Source organism: Lissotriton helveticus, chromosome 6 (assembly GCF_964261635.1).
Source record: "Lissotriton helveticus chromosome 6, aLisHel1.1, whole genome shotgun sequence".
NCBI classification, from domain to species: Eukaryota; Metazoa; Chordata; class Amphibia; order Caudata; family Salamandridae; genus Lissotriton; species Lissotriton helveticus.
Genome location: NC_136067.1, coordinates 1,675,103,813 through 1,675,121,788, shown reverse-complemented (window position 1 = coordinate 1,675,121,788; position 17,976 = coordinate 1,675,103,813). Strand labels below are relative to the sequence as shown.

At 43.6% G+C, this 17,976-nt stretch overlaps 1 protein-coding gene across 2 annotated transcripts in view; it reads right to left on the bottom strand.

The window, feature by feature from the left end:
* Positions 1-17,976, bottom strand: part of PLCB1 (phospholipase C beta 1) — a 2,228,480-nt gene that overhangs the window by 440,804 nt on the left and 1,769,700 nt on the right. For both annotated transcript variants that reach the window (XM_078649524.1, XM_078649525.1), the window contains exon 27: positions 17,448-17,628. In XM_078649524.1, the coding sequence (XP_078505650.1) occupies positions 17,448-17,628 (181 nt within the window). The remainder of the gene's footprint in view (positions 1-17,447; positions 17,629-17,976) is intronic.

The window sequence follows — 17,976 nt, the reverse complement described above, 5'->3', positions numbered from 1 at the left end:
AGGGAACAACGTGGAAAACCATGATATCCCAGCACTTCAGAATTACTAATCCCCACGAAATCAGTGATACCAGTTGCAGGAACACAACATTGATATTCCCAGGCTGCTGAGAATGATGGCCTTAGGATAGAATCTTGTTGTTAATTTGAAATTTCAGGTTTTTTTTACAATTTGATGCAACAGTGTGTTTATTATAAACAGGGTGCCAGCAGCAAAGTTCTTGGATGACCAGTGCACAAGGAACTGACCATGGAACAACAACAGAATCGTTTTAACAGTTTTCATAACTCACCCACCAGCAGCATCTTCTGGCTTTAATTGATTAAAATGACTTATCAGAAGATGGCCATTAATATGCTGAAGGTGTCAGTGATTTCCTAGTGTCCTTATAGGCTCAGGGTACAGCTGGTTTATTAAGAGGTATAACAAGTTTACAGCGCTTATATGGCTGTGGTCTGTTTGCCAGACACTGCACCAAGAAGAGGCCACGCCTCCAGAGTTTCAGATTTAAAAAGAAAACAAAACGTTGGAAATATGCCGAATAGATAGTTTTTCTTATTTAAACATATTATAAAACGTTGTTTGTCTTCATATTCATTAAAAAAAAATGTAAACAGTGAAATCTTCAAGTAAAAAAGGTCTCTCTTTCAAGAAGTCATTTGAAGCACATAAACTTTTCTTTTTCATTCCATTGGTCCATTTTCAGAAAACAATGCTTAACAAGTAAGCGGTTTTGTTTATTAGTACATTTATATGAAGCAGTTGAAGTGTCTCTCAGACAACTCCCTCATATTACATAAGAAGTATTACAGCAGCATCGTTCATTTTTAATTAAATTCCTCCTTTAAACATGCTCTTTTAGAAGGTCGTACCTTTCTCACACGCCTACGCCTTGCTGACTGTATACTTAGGTGCTACTTTTCCATTTTGCAATGTTCACAAAGGCTCAGTATTTTTTGACTGAATAGAGTGGTGAAAGTATTTGTGTTTCTAATAATGCCAAAAAGTGAAGAATTGGGTGTTAGCCTGAGGAAACAAAACACACCCTTTCAAAGCTACCAAAATATACAACATACGAAGCAGAAGGATGTAGATAAACCTAACCTTTGTTTTAAAAGGAAATATTTCTGTGATCATGATCTGTATCTTGTGGCTTAGCAATGTTTGCTGATCGAGTACGTGAGCAGAAAAATGCACAAGTAGTTAGATCTGAAAATAATTAAACAAATTAATTGCATTAGAAAAGATGCTCTAAAGTGTGGGGATGTTGGGGAACGGAAGTTATTTGAGGCATGCTAATATATTTTGCATGGAATATAGTATGTTCCCCAATTAATTTGCACTGGAATACAATCACATAGAAAACGTTCAAAACATCTCGAGTCAGTTTGCGCTAAAATGAGCCTATCCTACGTTGCTAGTCCTAGAAAACTATCTGCAAACTGACTCCCCACTTTTGCGTCATGTTTAACATGGGAACAGTGACGTGCGCGTGGCGCAAGAGGCTTGTAAATAAGCCCCCTAACTTTTTCCTATTAAACTGTGTTAAGTATCAACCATGTCGCAAACGCTGCCAGATAGGCCACCAGTAGATCATAAACCCCTGGATTCTTAGAAAAATCCATATAATGTGCCTTGTGAAGTTCTTCCTATAACATCAAAACATGCAGGTTAAAAGACAGCGTACCCTGAATTTGCCTGAGATGTTAGATGAAAACTGGCTTTTTTCAGTCTATGAAAATCCTCCCAAATTTGGAAGGGTAAGTGAAAAAGTAAAGTAGCTGTGACAGACATGTATTTCACAGTGAAGATGTCTGTAAAAGATTTAGCGGCAAGAGAAGGCGTGGGAGGTTGCTGCATTATAAATACTATTAGGTAGGTAGGTATGCTTGAGAGGGAAATTGTGCAGAGTGCTAAAATGCAATTGGATAAGTAATTAAGGGCCAGATGTAGGCAAATTCAATTTAGCGAGTCCTTAATAGCGTTTTTTACCGAATCGCTATTAAGGACTCGCTAAATTGAATATGGGTAGGAATCGCTAAAATATTAGCGATTCCTTAATATTCCTTAATAACAAATCGCTAATGGAGATTCGTTAATAAGGAATACCTAGCCATTCATTCCTGTGGGCTAGGAGGCCCACAGGAATAAATGGGAAGATATTCACTATTTGCGATTCGGTATAAAAGAATCGCAAATAGCAGGAGCTATTTCAAGGGTGCCAGGGTGTCCAAAGGACACCCTGTTGCACCCCTGAAATGTGCACATGTGGCGCACATACATGCCCTAAGGGCATGGATGTGTGCCACAGGGCACTTTTAAAAAAGCAAAAAAGTGTTTTTTAAAGGAAATTGCTACATACCACCAGCTTGAAGTTGGTGGTAATTAGCGATTCCTTAAGGCTGAAGTGCACTTTTTTTAGTGCTATTTACATTGCATTTAAGGAATCTCAATTTTCGATTCCTTAAATGCAAGAGCAAAATAAGGAATCGCAATTTTGCGATGCCTTATTTTGCAAGTAGGCTTCAACTCACCTACATTGCTGTCAGCCAAATACCGGTCAGTAACGCAGAAATTCTGCGAATTTTTGCGTTACCGCTCAGTATTTGGCCACCTACATCTGGCCTTAAGAGTTTATTTGAAAACCTAAATGCGACATAATGGGGTGGCCACTTCACCTTTGCTCTGATTCATTTGGCTATGTGTATTTAGGGTGATGCTACAGGCAGTGCTTAATTAGAGCCAGTGGTTACTGGTGATTGTCACAGTCAGTTAATTGTAAACACTGGCACTTATGACAGTCTGCCACATGGTGGGGCTGTTTGTTCAATTTAGAGGTGAGCACCACAAAAGTTGTTTATTAACTCAATATACATTGAAAGTGACCCATCCCTGCTGCCCAATCCACACTTATAGTATTGGGGGCCTGGAATTGTCCAAATTGTCACGCTCTTCCTTAGTTTTATATAGCGCAAACTTGGCCCGAAGGTATCAGAGTCCTTTACATGAGCACAAGTTGTGTTACACAAGGACACATGCATTTTTTGTAGGCACCAGAAGATTAAGTGATTTGCCCAGAATCACAGGATGTTGAGCGCCATTGCCAAGACTCGAACACGGTTGTCCAGATTAGAGGTCTACAGCCCTACACGTTAGGCTACATCCTCTCCCCACTCCTCATGCTTGTAGGAGTATGATGATTAGTAGTTGTGTTGACAGTGCTAGCAAAGCCAATTGGTGGTGTGAGCTACTGTGGTCTTCTGACCAGGGCTCTGGCATTAACAATTTCACAAACTTAGCACTGGCTACAGGCCATACATGGAGCAAAACAAAAGGGGTTTTAACCCTCACATAAGTTTCATAAAAAGTGACTGGTGCAGGGTTATGTGGTGATGGATTTGCAAAGGTGGAAACGTGCCCATAAAGAGATCTTTTTACTTCACAGGTAAATAAGAATTCGTTATGATCTTATTACAATTCCCTTGCAGTAAAATGTCTCAGAGGAAATCCATTACTGGTTTTACTGCACCCAATGACTGCAACTTTTCCTCATGAAAATGCCTCCAAGTTGATTATTGCGGAATCTGAGGAGGGAAAAACCACTGGGAGAGAATTTCTTACAACTCGTAAATGGTAATTGGGGAAATACACCATGTGTGCGTTACCCTCAGAAAGAGGGCCATAATGCCCCGGTAGGCAGGGTTTGATTGGAAGGAAAGCCACAAACAGTCTGGTCACGTTGTTGAGAATACCGGTCATGTAATGCTTTTTGCAGTAATTGAGAAATAGGAAAGCAGTGAAAACTTGGCTCTTTTGTGCCAGCTAGTCTCTGTTTTGTCGATCTGGAGTTCTCTGATTTGTCATAGCGCCAAGATGCCCATGGGCATTCGCGCGCTCTATACAATTATACATCAAATCTAATCAATCAAATCAGAGTGCAGGGTCATCTTAGTGGGATCCTGTGTTTGCATAATCTGAGGATAAAGAAAAGATAAGCGCCTTGTTTTGCGCTCTGAACAATTTGCTTATGGACTTGGAACGGAGTCCTGCATAGTAATCCCTAAAATAGCGAAGCTGAGGCAAGATCACTGCGAGGGCTAGTGAAATCTTTTATTGAAGGTGAAGCAGGAAGATGTTTCAACATAAGATATGCAGGTTTTGAAAAGATTAATTTGTCACACTGTGGGCCTGAGTATGAAAGTAAAGGTGTAAAAAATGTACACCCAGGCTGAAAACATTTTGTTTGGGTGAGAGACGAGGACCCCTGGCAATCAAAGCTGAAATACCTCTCACTACTGTGGTGAATTTATTAATAACTTTCAAATTTTGGATTCTGTGTATAAACGCTCCAAAGTACGCCAGAAAACGAGTCACTGCAGAGAACGGGTGCTGTATACACGGCGACGTGTCCGTGATATTAATGAAAGCTCCAATGTATTCCCTCCCTTCTGAGAAACACAAACAGCACTCGCGGGAACAGTGGCAAAAAAAAGTGGGTTTATTTAAGCCTTAGACAGACGCGTTTTGGGAGAAACTCCCTTCTTCTGTGTCAAACATTTGCGCGTTACGCGCCGACATTTTTAAAAGGTAACTCGCAGTCTACTGACACAAATGAGGGACTGCGCGCTCTCTAAATATTCATGGGCGCCATCTTGTAAGTACAAAATACATTACATTGCATGTATATTTATGCCGCATTTTTGAGTCTAAATCGCGCATTTATATTGCGACTTGAACATTCTAAAACATATAGTTTTAGTCTATGTGATCTTGCCGTGGATCGGCAAAGCAACCCATATAGGTTGCCACGTCCCTCATACCTTGTTGTCAATAAAAAATACATACAGCCATTAAGCTACTCTACTCAACACATGATTAGTCTAATCTAAATATCCCATATAAACATCAATATTTCATTTCATCTCACGAGACAATAGCATAAATGACAGATCCCTGTCATTATGTTCGAAAATTCACAATATATCTAACATATTTTTCAAGAAATACTTTCATATGTCATCATTGCATCATGATTCATTGCTATATTTAGGGCTATTGTTCCTATAGGTTCAACTTCCTGATTTCATTCTTCATTGATGTACGGATAGATCCTCCCCACTATTGAATCCACCCGGTGCCTTCAATTGCATATCCACTATATATCTAGACTCCAGTCTCCTAAGTTTTAATAACCTGTCCCCCCCTCTAGGGGTATCAGGTACATGATCTAGACAAAAATACTGAAGGAGATTTCTGTCGCTCTTGTGTTTAATCGCAAAATGTCTGGCGACAGGGTATGCAAAATCTTTCTTAGCTATGGGCCGCATGTGCTCAAGTATCCTCAGTTTCACGGGGTTGATGGTACTCCCCACATAGTTTAGTTTGCAAGGACACCTCAGGCAATATACTGCGTAATTCGTGTAACATGACAGGAATTTTGTTATTCTTTTACCTCCCTTCACTCCATTTACCTGGTAAGTGATTACTCTCCTACTGAAAGCACACACTTTGAATTTTCCACATGGAAAAAAGCCCCTTGCTTCCTGTAGAGTACCTTTAGTGTTAATTATGGGGTCCAGGTGACTGTGTACCAGTTGATCCCGTATGGATCTTGCTTTCTTAAATGTGATCTGTGGCCTGAGGGGTATATCTGAACCAATAATGTGATCTGTCTTGAGGACATGCCAGTGTTTCTTCATGACAGATCTAAGCCAACCTGCATCCTGGGAGAATGCGGTTATTAGTCTAAATTTGCCCTGATCAACAGGAGGTTTAGTTTTTTTCTCAAATAATTTCGCCCTAGTCAACTGCTCTACTCTCTGCAGGGCATTATCTAAAAGTTCAACCTTATACCCCCTCGCTAGGAACCTCATCGTACTGTTACTTGCTGCCTTTCGAAAGTCACTGTCCAATGTGCAGTTACGTTTCAGTCTTAAAAATTCCCCGTACGGAATACTTTTAATGAGACTTTGGGGATGACTGCTTGAAGCATGCAAGGTGCTATTGCCCGCCGTGGGCTTTCTGTATAAAGATGTCTTGATTGTGTTATTAGTTATTTCAACACTCAGATCCAGGTAGCTAGCTGCCACTAAGCTAGCCTGTCCCGTGAATTTTAGATTACAAACATTATCATTCAGTACAGTTATGTAATTTTCTGCCTCAACGATCGACCCATCCCATATCAGGAACAGGTCGTCGATGTACCTGTACCATGAGACAATCTTCTCAGACCAGACCTCATTTTTTGGGGCCCAGGCTACCTGCTCCTCCCACCAGCCCACGAATAAAGTCGCGTAGCTGGGGGCGAAGCAGGAGCCCATCGCCGTCCCTGAGATCTGCCTAAACATTTTGTCCTGAAAAAGAAAAATGTTATTCAGAAGACAAAATTTGATTAATTCCAATAACATCTGATTATGTGTAGCATGCTTCAATGATTTCTTTCTCAAAAAGTATTCCACTGCTTGAAGACCTTGTGCATGGTCTATGCACGTGTATAGACTAGTGATGTCGAGTTATAATACAGTATGATGGTTGCCATTTTATTTTTTCAATATGTTCAATGAAATCAGCAGTGTCTCTGATGTACGATTTCAAAGTAAGAACTGAATCAAACAAAAAATGATCCAAAAATGTAGAAAGACTTTCAGTTAACCCCCCATAGAGGAAACTATGGGTCGTCCTGGTGGTATATATATATATTTACAAACATTTTTGTGTGCTATCACACAAAAGGCTTACACTCTGTGAATCGGTTCCAAAAAGCAGTTTATTGAAAATGCATCGTAAATGTATATGTGTGTGTGTCTATATATATATTTACCTTGGGGCAAGAGTTATAGGTCCACATGCATCATTGTGAATTGCGTTCGCAAAGGGGCAGATTCAAACAAACCCCCAAAAAATTGTGATTTCGCAATTAAGCAACGCAAATTACCATCAAGTCAAGGTTGATGGTAATTTGCGAGCACTTTGAAAAATGCACAAAAGTTTGATACCCCTAGCACTGCCATTGTTACCCATTGTATGAAAGTTTATGAAGGAGGTGAAAAAACAAAGCAAACAAGGATGTAGGAGCCCTGTGTACTTTCTCTAGTGGGCTATTCAGAAGGGAAACTGTGCATGTGAGCAAATCTATACTAACTTTACTTCTTTGGATATTCATCATTTACCAGTGTAAAGTTACTGAAAAAGTGTAAACTTACATGTCTCTATCCCCTGAAATGGGGGCAGCCAGTAAAAATATCAAATATGACTATGATATGTTTGTGTCAGTAGCGACTTTATGAACGTATTTTAAGTTCTGCATACTCGACCAAGACCTCTCCAATCGGGGTGGTTTTCCGTATAGTAAAATATAGGGAAATTAATATAAGTTTATGAAAGTTTTAAAAAATAGTTAATATTTTTATGTGAAATGTTAATGTGAAAAAAGACAAAAGAATGACAAATTAAAAAAATTCTCTAAACTTAATTTTGACTTACATATTTAATTATAGTATATTAAATTAAATTAAAATCTGCTCTACCAAAAGTAAAATATGCATTATAAGTTATTGAGCGTAATGTATAGAATCGTTTAATAATTAGTTTAATGAATGTTTTTAAAAAATACATTTAAATGTATTTTAGATTAAAAAAGGTATTTAAAATATTTACAAAAAAATAATACTTACTGAAAATGGATAATTATTTTTAAACACCTAGCTTGCCACTTGCCTGTGGCCTCTAGTTCCTGCTTGTTCCAGACTTATCCAGTGACACCGCAGCTGCCTGGTTTTTATCACTGGGGGTTCCATTATTGGGTTTTCCCACTCACTGTTCTTCCTGCCAATGAATGAATGAATGAATACAAGCTTTGTAAAGCGCGAACTTAGCCCAGGGGCGTCAAGTCGCTGCGGAAAGGGGCCAGGAGACAGAGGTGCACATATGTACAAGGCTTACAGAATTGAAAGAGTGAAAGGTCAGGTCTTCAAGGCTTTACGGAAGAGAGAATGAGCTTCCAGAGCCGAGATTGAGAGAGGAAGGGAGTTTCAAAGTTTAGCCGCAGCCTAAGAAAAAACTCTACCCCCCCATCTGGCTGTCCTAAAACTTGGAACTATCAGCAAGTTCTTGCTAGCCGCTGTGACTGCTTGGCGGTGACATGTCTCCGAAAGAGTTTTTTTTTGTCTGACCCCGTATTGTAGAAAGCCTTATGAACAAGGCAGAGGGCTTTAAATACACTTCTCTGACCAAGCGGATGCCAGTGTAGATTACTGATAGTGGCCGAGAATGAGTGATATTTGGGAAGACCCATTACCAGCCATTCTGTACTAGCTGAAGTCGATGCACAGGCCCCCTATTAATACCCAAAAAGAGGGCATTGCAGTAGTCTAGTCTAGACAACACAAGGGCCACCACTGCCTGTTTTCAAGAGGAAAAGGAGAGATCTTTCCCAAAGTCCTTATAATTCCAAAGCAGGTGGAAACTGTTCTATTGATTTGGGGGCCCAGGCAAAGGGAATTATCAATTATGATGCCTACATTTATAGCACTGGGGCCAGGGTGGAGGCAGGGGCCAAAGGTGTCTGGCCACCAAGCCTCTGACTAGATACCCTGATGGTTTCCAAAAATTAAAACCTCAGTTTTATCCCCATTGAGTCTTAGATAGTTCTCTACCATCCAGAAAGCCACTACATGCACTCAGTTTTTAAATTCGCCGCCGATGTTTCTATGCTGTCAATGATAGAGACCATCATTTAAGTGTCATCAGCATAGTATAACACTTCTAGCCCAAAAGTTCTCACAACCATAGCGAGTGGGGCTACATAAATATTCAAAAGGGCAGGACTCAATGAGGATCCCTGAGGGACTCCGCAGAACAACTGATTAGAAGCTGAATAGAATTGGCCCATCTTAACTCTTTGCGACCAGTCCATAAGAAATGAGGTGAGCAAATTCAGGGCGGAGCCCTTGATCCCTATTTCCCTAAGCCTGTCCACCAATATTAAATGGGAAATAGTTTTGAAGGCCGCTGTAAGGTCCAGAAGGATCAGTAATGTCATATGACTGGCGTCAACCTGACTTCAGATGTTGTTAAGTACCGAGGTTAATGCCATCTCAGTATTGTGCTCACTTCTGAACCCATGCTGAGAGCCATTGAGCAGCTGGTGTTCCTCCAAATAGGAACTGAGATGGAAATTCAGATGTTTCTCCAAAGTTTCTGCTGGAACAGGTAAGAGGGAAATGGGATGGTAATTCTTTAACTCCGCTGGATCCAGAGAGGGCTTCTTTAAAAGGGGTTAACCACCACAGTTTTCCACGCGATGGGATACTGCCCTGATGTCATAACAGTGTTAAGGAGTGAGGTCGAGTGAGGAACAATAACCTCCCTTCCTAGTTTCAAAATTTTCAAAGGGCAGGACTCCTGCAGGGAAGCAGACTTCATTCCATTTAGCAACCGCTCTACATCCTCTTGAAATAGGGGGGGAGGAGAAAAGATAACCTTCCTCCATAGGAGCTACCAAATGACCTGCAACCAGGGAGTCCAATGGAAGATCTACATTAGATCCTCCGGCATAGAGGATCTCCAGGGAGGAATAGATTTCCTTGATTTTAGCTTGAAAAAAGCCCACCATTTTGTCACAAAGACCCTGGGAAACGTCAGTAGAAGCAATGGCTGAGGGGGCCAGGAGAGAAATAATCACAGTAAAAAGTTCCCTTGGAGACATTAAGGATTCCGTCATCCTAGAATAAAATAATACCTTTTCCTCAGTAGAAGCATTTTTGTATTCTCTCAATCTAAGTTTGTTCAAATCTCTTTCGGCTGGTTTAAGATTATGGTGCCATTTCCTTTTCTGGTGTCAGCATACTTGTTTAAGTTTTCTCAGTCTCTCTGAGAACCAAGGAGCTGAGGGCCGTTTTCTGGCCGCATAGTGCTCCTTAAGAGGGGCAAGGTAACCTAAGGCTGAAAAAAGCCAGTTCGAGAAATCAGAATAGGTTGAATTAACGTCCGAATGAGAGGACCAATCATAATTGCTAAGTAAGTTAAGAAGAGCCTTCTTGTTAATAAGGCTGAGGTTTCTCTTCATCTTTACCCTATTATTAATATTGGGGCCTAAATGAGATGCTACAGTTTGCAGCTGGAATGGAATGGCATAATGGTCGGACCAAGCAAGTTGAATAGGTTCTTCCACCTTAATCATAGAATCATTAGAAAAAATGCCATCCAGAGTGTGTCCTGCTATATGAGTGGGGCTCATAACCAACTGGGTGAGGCCACAGGAATCCATAGTTTCTAAGAATACTTGTGTTTCTGTACATAGAGTCTTCTCCAGATAAAAATTAAAGTCACCCAGGAGAGTTATGTTTGATCTTGCCAAATAGGGCTCTATTAGATTGCTGAAATCCTGATTGAACATTGCTCTGGGTCCAGGAGGCCGATAGGTCAGTACTCCAATAAAGCTTTTAGTTGGGAGGACCTTCAGAGAAAAATATAGGGCCTGATAGGGATCCAAGGGAGTAGTGAGTGACTCAGTAAAGCAAGAGTAAGTGTCTTTATATAATACTCCTAGACCTCCACCTATCCTCCCAACCCTATCAAATCTAGAAAGAGCATAGCCGGAGGGGATAGCCTCTACTAGGTCAGGCCGAGAGCAATCTCTGGCCCAGGTTTCAGTGATGAATACCCAGTCAGGCTTACGAGGTAACCCATAAAAAAATGATCCCGGAAGAGAGAAAAGGGCTGATGACTTTCCTCTAGGGGATTGCTTACGGCACTCAACGGAATGAGTGCCTTACAAACTATGCACTCACATACACCTGGCATGCTTCAAGTTCATAGACCTGTAGTGTGACTCCCCCTGCACTTGTAAATCAAGGAGCTGCCTTCTAGAATAAATGACAGCTTATCGAGATCTAGGGTAAATCGTCCAGGGTTTCTGGCGCATGGCGCAAACAGGGCGCGGGCACAGAGGGGCTTGCCTTTGGCGCACCTGCGGAGTGCCGGCAGCGCGCCCGCTGCGCGTCCGGCCCAGCATTCTGTGAAATAGGCAGGGCCGGGAACAACAAGAGTGCAGCCCTGCAAATGCAACAGGAAGTGGGAGGGAGGGAAAAAATCCAAATACACGCCTCCCTCCACACAAACGGCAAGCTACGGCTGACCGAGGAAGGAGTAATGCCCCCAAAGAGCCGCCGAGCAGATCAGTAGGTGCCCAATTGGAGCGGCGCACACTAAAAAGATTAAAAGTAAGCACAAAAAAAACCACACATTAATAAACACAGTTTAAAAAAAAAAAGATGCAGGCAAGATAAAATGTGTAGGCAGCGCAGCAGCACAACAGCGTGGCACCTCAGTCTGAAGCGATCCACTAACTGATGCGCGTCCGACCCAGCATGCTGTGAAATAGGCTGGGCTGGGGACAACTAAAGTGCAGCCCCGCAAATGCAACAGGAAGTGGGAGGGAGGGAAAAAATCTAAATACTCACTTCCCTCTGCACTAACGGCAAGCTGCAGCGGACCAAGGAAGGAGTAATGCCCTCAAAGAGCCCCCGAGCAGATCAGCAGGTGCCCCAATTGGAGCGGCGCACACTAAAAAGATTAAAAGTGAGCACTAAAAAAACACACATTAATAAACACAGTTTTTAAAAAAAGATGCAGGCAAGATAAAATGCGTAGGCAGCGCAGCAGCGCAACAGCGTGGCACCTCAGTCTGAAGTGATACACTAACCTCAATAGAAGCCATGCCCACCCCAGCACCACCTTGATGAAGGCTGCAGCGTGGCTGTGCAGCGGAAGCACCACAGGCAAGCCCATCTGCACCTGTCTGTGCCTGGACTGCACCCAGCTCCACAACCCCTTGACCACCTGCCCCCCCAATGATATACCATGAGCAAGCTCTACACCCTCGACCCCGTATGCTACAACAAACAATGCCACAGCGCCAACCCATGATCCATGGTAGGACCTTTCACCTTCACGCACTGCCACTTCACCTGGCACTGCACACACACCAGGCCGCCAACCAGCCCCACCCCAAACACACCACAGACACCACCTGAACACAAAACCCAGCTCACAAACACCCTTCTCAACACAAACTCACTATGAAAGCATTCCACTGAATTACGGGACCTCATCACTACCCTCGCACCCAACATCGTCTTCCTCCCTGAGACCTGGCTCAACCCCACATCCTCCCCAGACTTTGCCACAGCAATCCCCGACAGATAAAAAATCACTCACCAGGACTGCACCAAGAAGCTGAGAGGAGGAACAGCCATCATCCACAAAGAGATCATACAATGTACCACCACCACTTACAACACCACCGACATGGAACATTTCAACTTCGGGCTCCACACAGATGACAAGACAACCGTCAGAGTCACCCTCACACACTGACCCCAGCCCTGCTCTCCACTTCTGCAACACCATCACAGACTTCATTGCACCCCTAGCCTTAGACTCCAAGGGCTACATCTTCCTCGGTGACCTAAATTTCCACATCGACGACCCCAATGACAAAAACACAGCAAACCTCCTCGACAGTATGAGCAATCTCAAATTGACCCAGATCATCCACTACCCTACACACACCACAGGTCACACACTGGGCCCAATTTTCACCTTCAGCAACCACATCAAATGCAGCCATGTCACAGATATCACATGGACCAAGCACTCCATCATCCACTTCAGCATCTCCAGCCCACACACCACCACCCTGAAGATGACCAATGCCCCCCACCGGAGGTGGAACAAATTCTCAGAGACCAGCTGGGCGAATGCTCTCAACACCTCAATCCCTGCTACCGCCACCAACCTCAAACAGGAAATAAAAACCTTTGATGCCTGGATTCCCATTTGTGCAGACAGCATCATCACCATCAAGAGCAACATCCAGGGAATATCTTACAAAAAGGGCAGCTGTTACACCCAAGAACTAAGAACAGTGAAACAGGACAGCAAACAATTGGAGAGAAGATGATGCGCCAGCAAGGACACCTCCGACAGGGCAGTTTCAAGACCGCCCTTAAACTCTACCACTGCCTGTTTAGAGCAACAAAGAAGACAGCCCTTGTTGCATGCATTCAAACCAGTGCCAACACAAGGGAACTTTTTAACATCGTTAAGGAATTATCCAACCCAACTGCCACTCTAATCAACATTATAACTTCACAGGAGCTGTACGACAACCTCGTCCATTTCTTCCGCAACAAGATCGCAACCATATACAGAATCTCCAAACTCCAATCCACAACCACAGACTTCCTCAACATATCCGCCACCACCTTTACCACCACGCACCACATACTGACCACCTGGAAAATCCTCTCTACCCAGGACACCACATCTACCATGAAATCCATCCACTCAGGAGCTCCCACAGACCCACTCCTTCCCCGAACCTTCAACCTCGGAAATCAAATGATTGGCCAGGAACTCAGCACCCTAAACAGCACTTCGATCACCACCACATAATTTCCCGATGCCTGGAAACATGCGGAAGTCAGGCAACTACTCAAAACAATCTCTGCCGACCCAGTGAACTCGAAAACTACTGGCCATTCTCCCTGCACCCATTCCCCACAAGGGTACTGGGAAAGATCATCAACAATCAACTCATGACACACCTGGAGCAGAATCAGCTACTCAACGCCTCCCAATCCGGATGCCGCAAGAATCAGAGCATGAAACCTCCCTGATCACAGCCACCGACAACATACAAACCTTACTCAATTGAGGAGAAACAGCGGCTTTGATCCTCCTCGACCTTTCTGCATCCTTTGACACTGTATCCCACCACACGTTGATCAAAACACTCCACCACATGGGCATCTAAGGGGACGTGCTCAGATGCATCACCTACTTCCTCAACAGAAGAACACAGAGGATCCACCTCTCACCTTTCACCTCTGAACCCAAGGAGATCACCTATGGTGTCCCACAGGGCTCATTAATCAGTCCTGCGCTCTTCAATAACCTTGCTGACGAACATCTTCAGATTCCACTGTCTCAACATAATTTCCTATGCATACGATACCCAACTCATCCTCTCGTTCACCGATGATCCCACCACCCCCAGAACCAACTTCCTTAGATGTATGACACATGTCACCGACTGGATGAAGAACACAGACAAGACGGAAGTATGGATCTTTGGCAACAGCAGCAACACATGGAATGACTCCTGGTGATGATCAGACCTAGGAATCACACTAACTCCTTCCAACAATGCTAGAAACCTCAGAATCATCATTGAAAACAAGCTCAGCATGGAATCACAGATCAATGCCATCTCCTCCAACTGCTTCCTCACTCTGCGCATGCTACATAAGATCTTCAAGTGGCTACCCATACACAAGAGATGCACTCTGAAAAGGCCATTATCACCAAGTGACTGGACTGTGGCAACATCCTCTATGCAGGAATTGCCGCACACCTCCTACAGAGACTTCACACCATACAAACGCCGCAGCCAGACTCATCCGCGTGGAGAAGTGTGGCTCACTGGTTAGAGGAGGCAGACCTGGAAGCAGAGGTCAGCCCGGGACCAGGGTTCAATTCCCGGCTCGGCGGGGTCTTGAGTCCTAAAATGTCCATGGACTCGACAATTCTCGCTCCGGTGTCTAAACGATTCACGGGTTCATACTCTGCGACTCTGGGCAATAGCTTGCTTAATCTTCACAACGGCCCCTCGCGGCGGGATGCCAGGCTTTCACCTTGCGGATACCCTGCCGGGGTTATCTCACAGGGGAATACCAGGACGGGTTCCCTAAGCAAGCGCTTAGAAACCGCTTGGTGATTTGCGCTATATAAATTCCTGTACATTTATATTTACATTTACTTCCCCAATGAACCCACATCATGCCCCTTCTAAGGTTTCTCCACTGGTTTCACATACAGAAGAGATGCCAATTCAAGCAGCTGACCACCTGCATACATGAATCACCACCTGAACTTCCACCAACCATCGAGAAGACTACACTCTGCCTCACTTTCACTTGCACATACTCACGCATCAACTGAAGCAGAAGTGGAGGATGCTCCTTCTCCCATGTCACAGCAAAGACCTGGACCAGCCTCCCCACGCACCTCCGGACCATCACTTCACTTCCAGAATTCCGAATGGCCTTCAAGACCTGGCTGTTCAAACAAGCCTCCAGACCTGCAAGCGCCTGGATACCCTATTGGGTGATTCGCGCTCGTTATAAATCCTGATTGATTGAAAATATATATAGATGTATATTTAAAAAAGTAAAATGTATTCATTTATTTTAACGTTATCTCCTAGGTGTTCTATTTTTAAGTTGCTACTCCGATTATTGTTTATAGGAAGGTGCTGCAGTGCCAGTGTTTAGCCATGTGTGATTCAGGATCTATAGCAGCTCTGAGTTGAAAGACATTTTACCACTGTTTTGGGCTTTTTTCAGCTGTAGTAAATATAAAAGTGCAGTTTGTGAAACGCAGTGGGCTTCTATAGTTACTACAATCGAACACCCCCCAAAAAGTGATAAAAATGTATTCCAGCTCAGTTGTGAGTCTAGCACCAAACATGGCCAAACACTGGTACTGCCGAACCCACCTATAGAAAAGATACATGTCCGTCTCTCATCAACTTTATAGCCCTCTCTTAACCCATCCTCACTCCTCCCTACACCCCTCTCATTTATCCATACAAAATTCAAATTTTCCAACGACTCCCTCCTCTCCCTAACACATTTACTACTAAAATATATACCTACATGTGTAGATCTCCACAGTAAGCCGCAGATCTCCACACATTAAAGAAAGAAGACTGGACGCTCAGACCTCTGCATGTAGGTCAGTAAAAAATATTGTGTAAGACATTAGTACTACTACTAAAGTAATACTAGACTTATTGCGAATAGGCTCCTACGTTTCTTTCCTTGCCCTTACACTTGCCCCACAGCAGCAGCTAGAAGGACATTGATCGTGGAAGGAGCCATCCATCTGGTGTCATCAGAGGTAAAAGAATCCACATTATCACTCGGATACCCTGACATTTGAGTGAAATCAAGCCTATAGATGCCATGGTAACAACGGGAAACGTGAGGCATGAACAGTGGCGGCTCCACAGCTAAGGCGGAGGAGCGTCGCCCCCGATGCCAGCAATAGAAAGGAAAAAATAAAATAATAATAACGGAATGTTATTATAATTTTATTTTATCCTTCTGCAGTGCAGCGTACATGAGGAGGAGGGCAGGGCTGCAGAGCAGGGGAGGAGTGGTAGAACACTACTCTTGTGCATAATGACTGTTTTTTCGGCCCTCTCTTTGACCGCCCAAAACAGTCATGCGAACTTCCCTCTTCTTCATGCAGGCTGCATTACAGCCTGCATGGAGAACATGCCCACCCCTCCAGCCCCTGGCTGAGTGCAGTGTCACGGCACTCAGACCAAACACAATGCTGCATTGTAGCAATGTGACTGGCTTAGGGGTGGCAGCCTGGCTGCCTGCTTCCTGTTCCACAGACGAGCAGGAGAGAAAGCACGGGACCCGGCGGCGGCAAGGTAAGTGTTATTTTATTATTTTTTAACCCCTTCCATGCTGACGACGGCCCCCAGCCGTCATGCATCACGGTGGGCGTGTGCTGATGACGGCTGGGGGCCGTCATGAACCCGCCCACTCATTAAAACGGCCGCACAGGTGCAGAATCGCGGCCGCGCCCAGGGGTTAAATGCAGCCCGTCCCCACCCCCCGCAACACATGCAGGTCGCCCTTGGGCATGAAAGAGGTAAGTGGGAGGGCGAAAGGTAGAAATGTAGCATTTACTAATTGAGCATGGGGCAATAGGGTTATAAGCACTCTCCCCTAGCAGTGAATTACGTCACCATATTTGTGAGGAGAAACGCAGCAGCGCAGCTCCAGCTCTCTTCCTTCATAGGCGGCACCTGACCAGCAATACAGCACGAGCTTCTTTTTCAAAAGCTGGGCTCTCTGACTCAGTCAGCTGGTCCCTTCCTTTCCTTCACTAAAGGGCACTGTAAGCCCTTATGCCTTATAGAAAAGTTAATTTTTTTCTTCTTTGCAATCGTTGTTAGTGATGACTGTCCCTTTAGAATACGTAGGGGAGGAGATTCACAGTGTGACAGAGGAACTTGCTTTTGAAGAAAGAAGTTGCGAGTGGACAGGTGTTGCTTCTCCCGCGTGGCAAATCTATTTTAAAAAACATAAGTCATGGAGAGCTGGCAGTCAAGGAATGCTCCCTGAGTGCACTACAAATTGAGCTATCGACCACAAAGGGAGGATTCTGATTGGTTGGTCACCTCCCAACATTCTCAAATGGGTAATAAGTAGGCATTAGTCTTCACACATCTCTAAGACATGAAGTCACATCTAATTCTGAAATTCTAGTCCTGATACTGCATATTAAATACATTTGTTTTATTTTTTAAATATGTGCCTTGTGCGTAATGGAAACAAGAAATGACCACGTTTTACACGCACCTGTTTAATATGCTCTCTCTTTTGATACTTTTCACTATAATACTGTTCTTGTCGGAGATTTAACAACTGCTGCTGTTGCTGCTCCTTGAGTTCATTTAACTTCTGTGCCATTTCTGTGTCCAGTGTGGTTAAGTCGTGTTCAATTGTTGATGAGCTGTGATCGGGGCTGCTTGTTTCACACCTGAAAATAGAGAAAGTGACAACAGAAAAAGTGAATAAAGATAAAAAATACTGGGGCTACTCTATCTGGGTTTGTGCCAGAAGTCTGTGGATGTTAAACTGAAATAAACGAAGTCAAAGTGTTGAAGGCTTGCAACAGCATAAAGGCACTAACAGAGGAAGAGCGTGTGGGGTTTACGTTCTTCGGGATACAATCTCATGACCATGGTAATCAAAGAAGATGATAAAATACGTTGTTTGCAGGGAAGATGGGGAAGGAGTTAATGACAAGGGAAGAAGGACAATGAACCTACATAATCGCCTGGCTGGAACATATAGTATATTTATTTTGTAATTTGTAAGGTCTTTC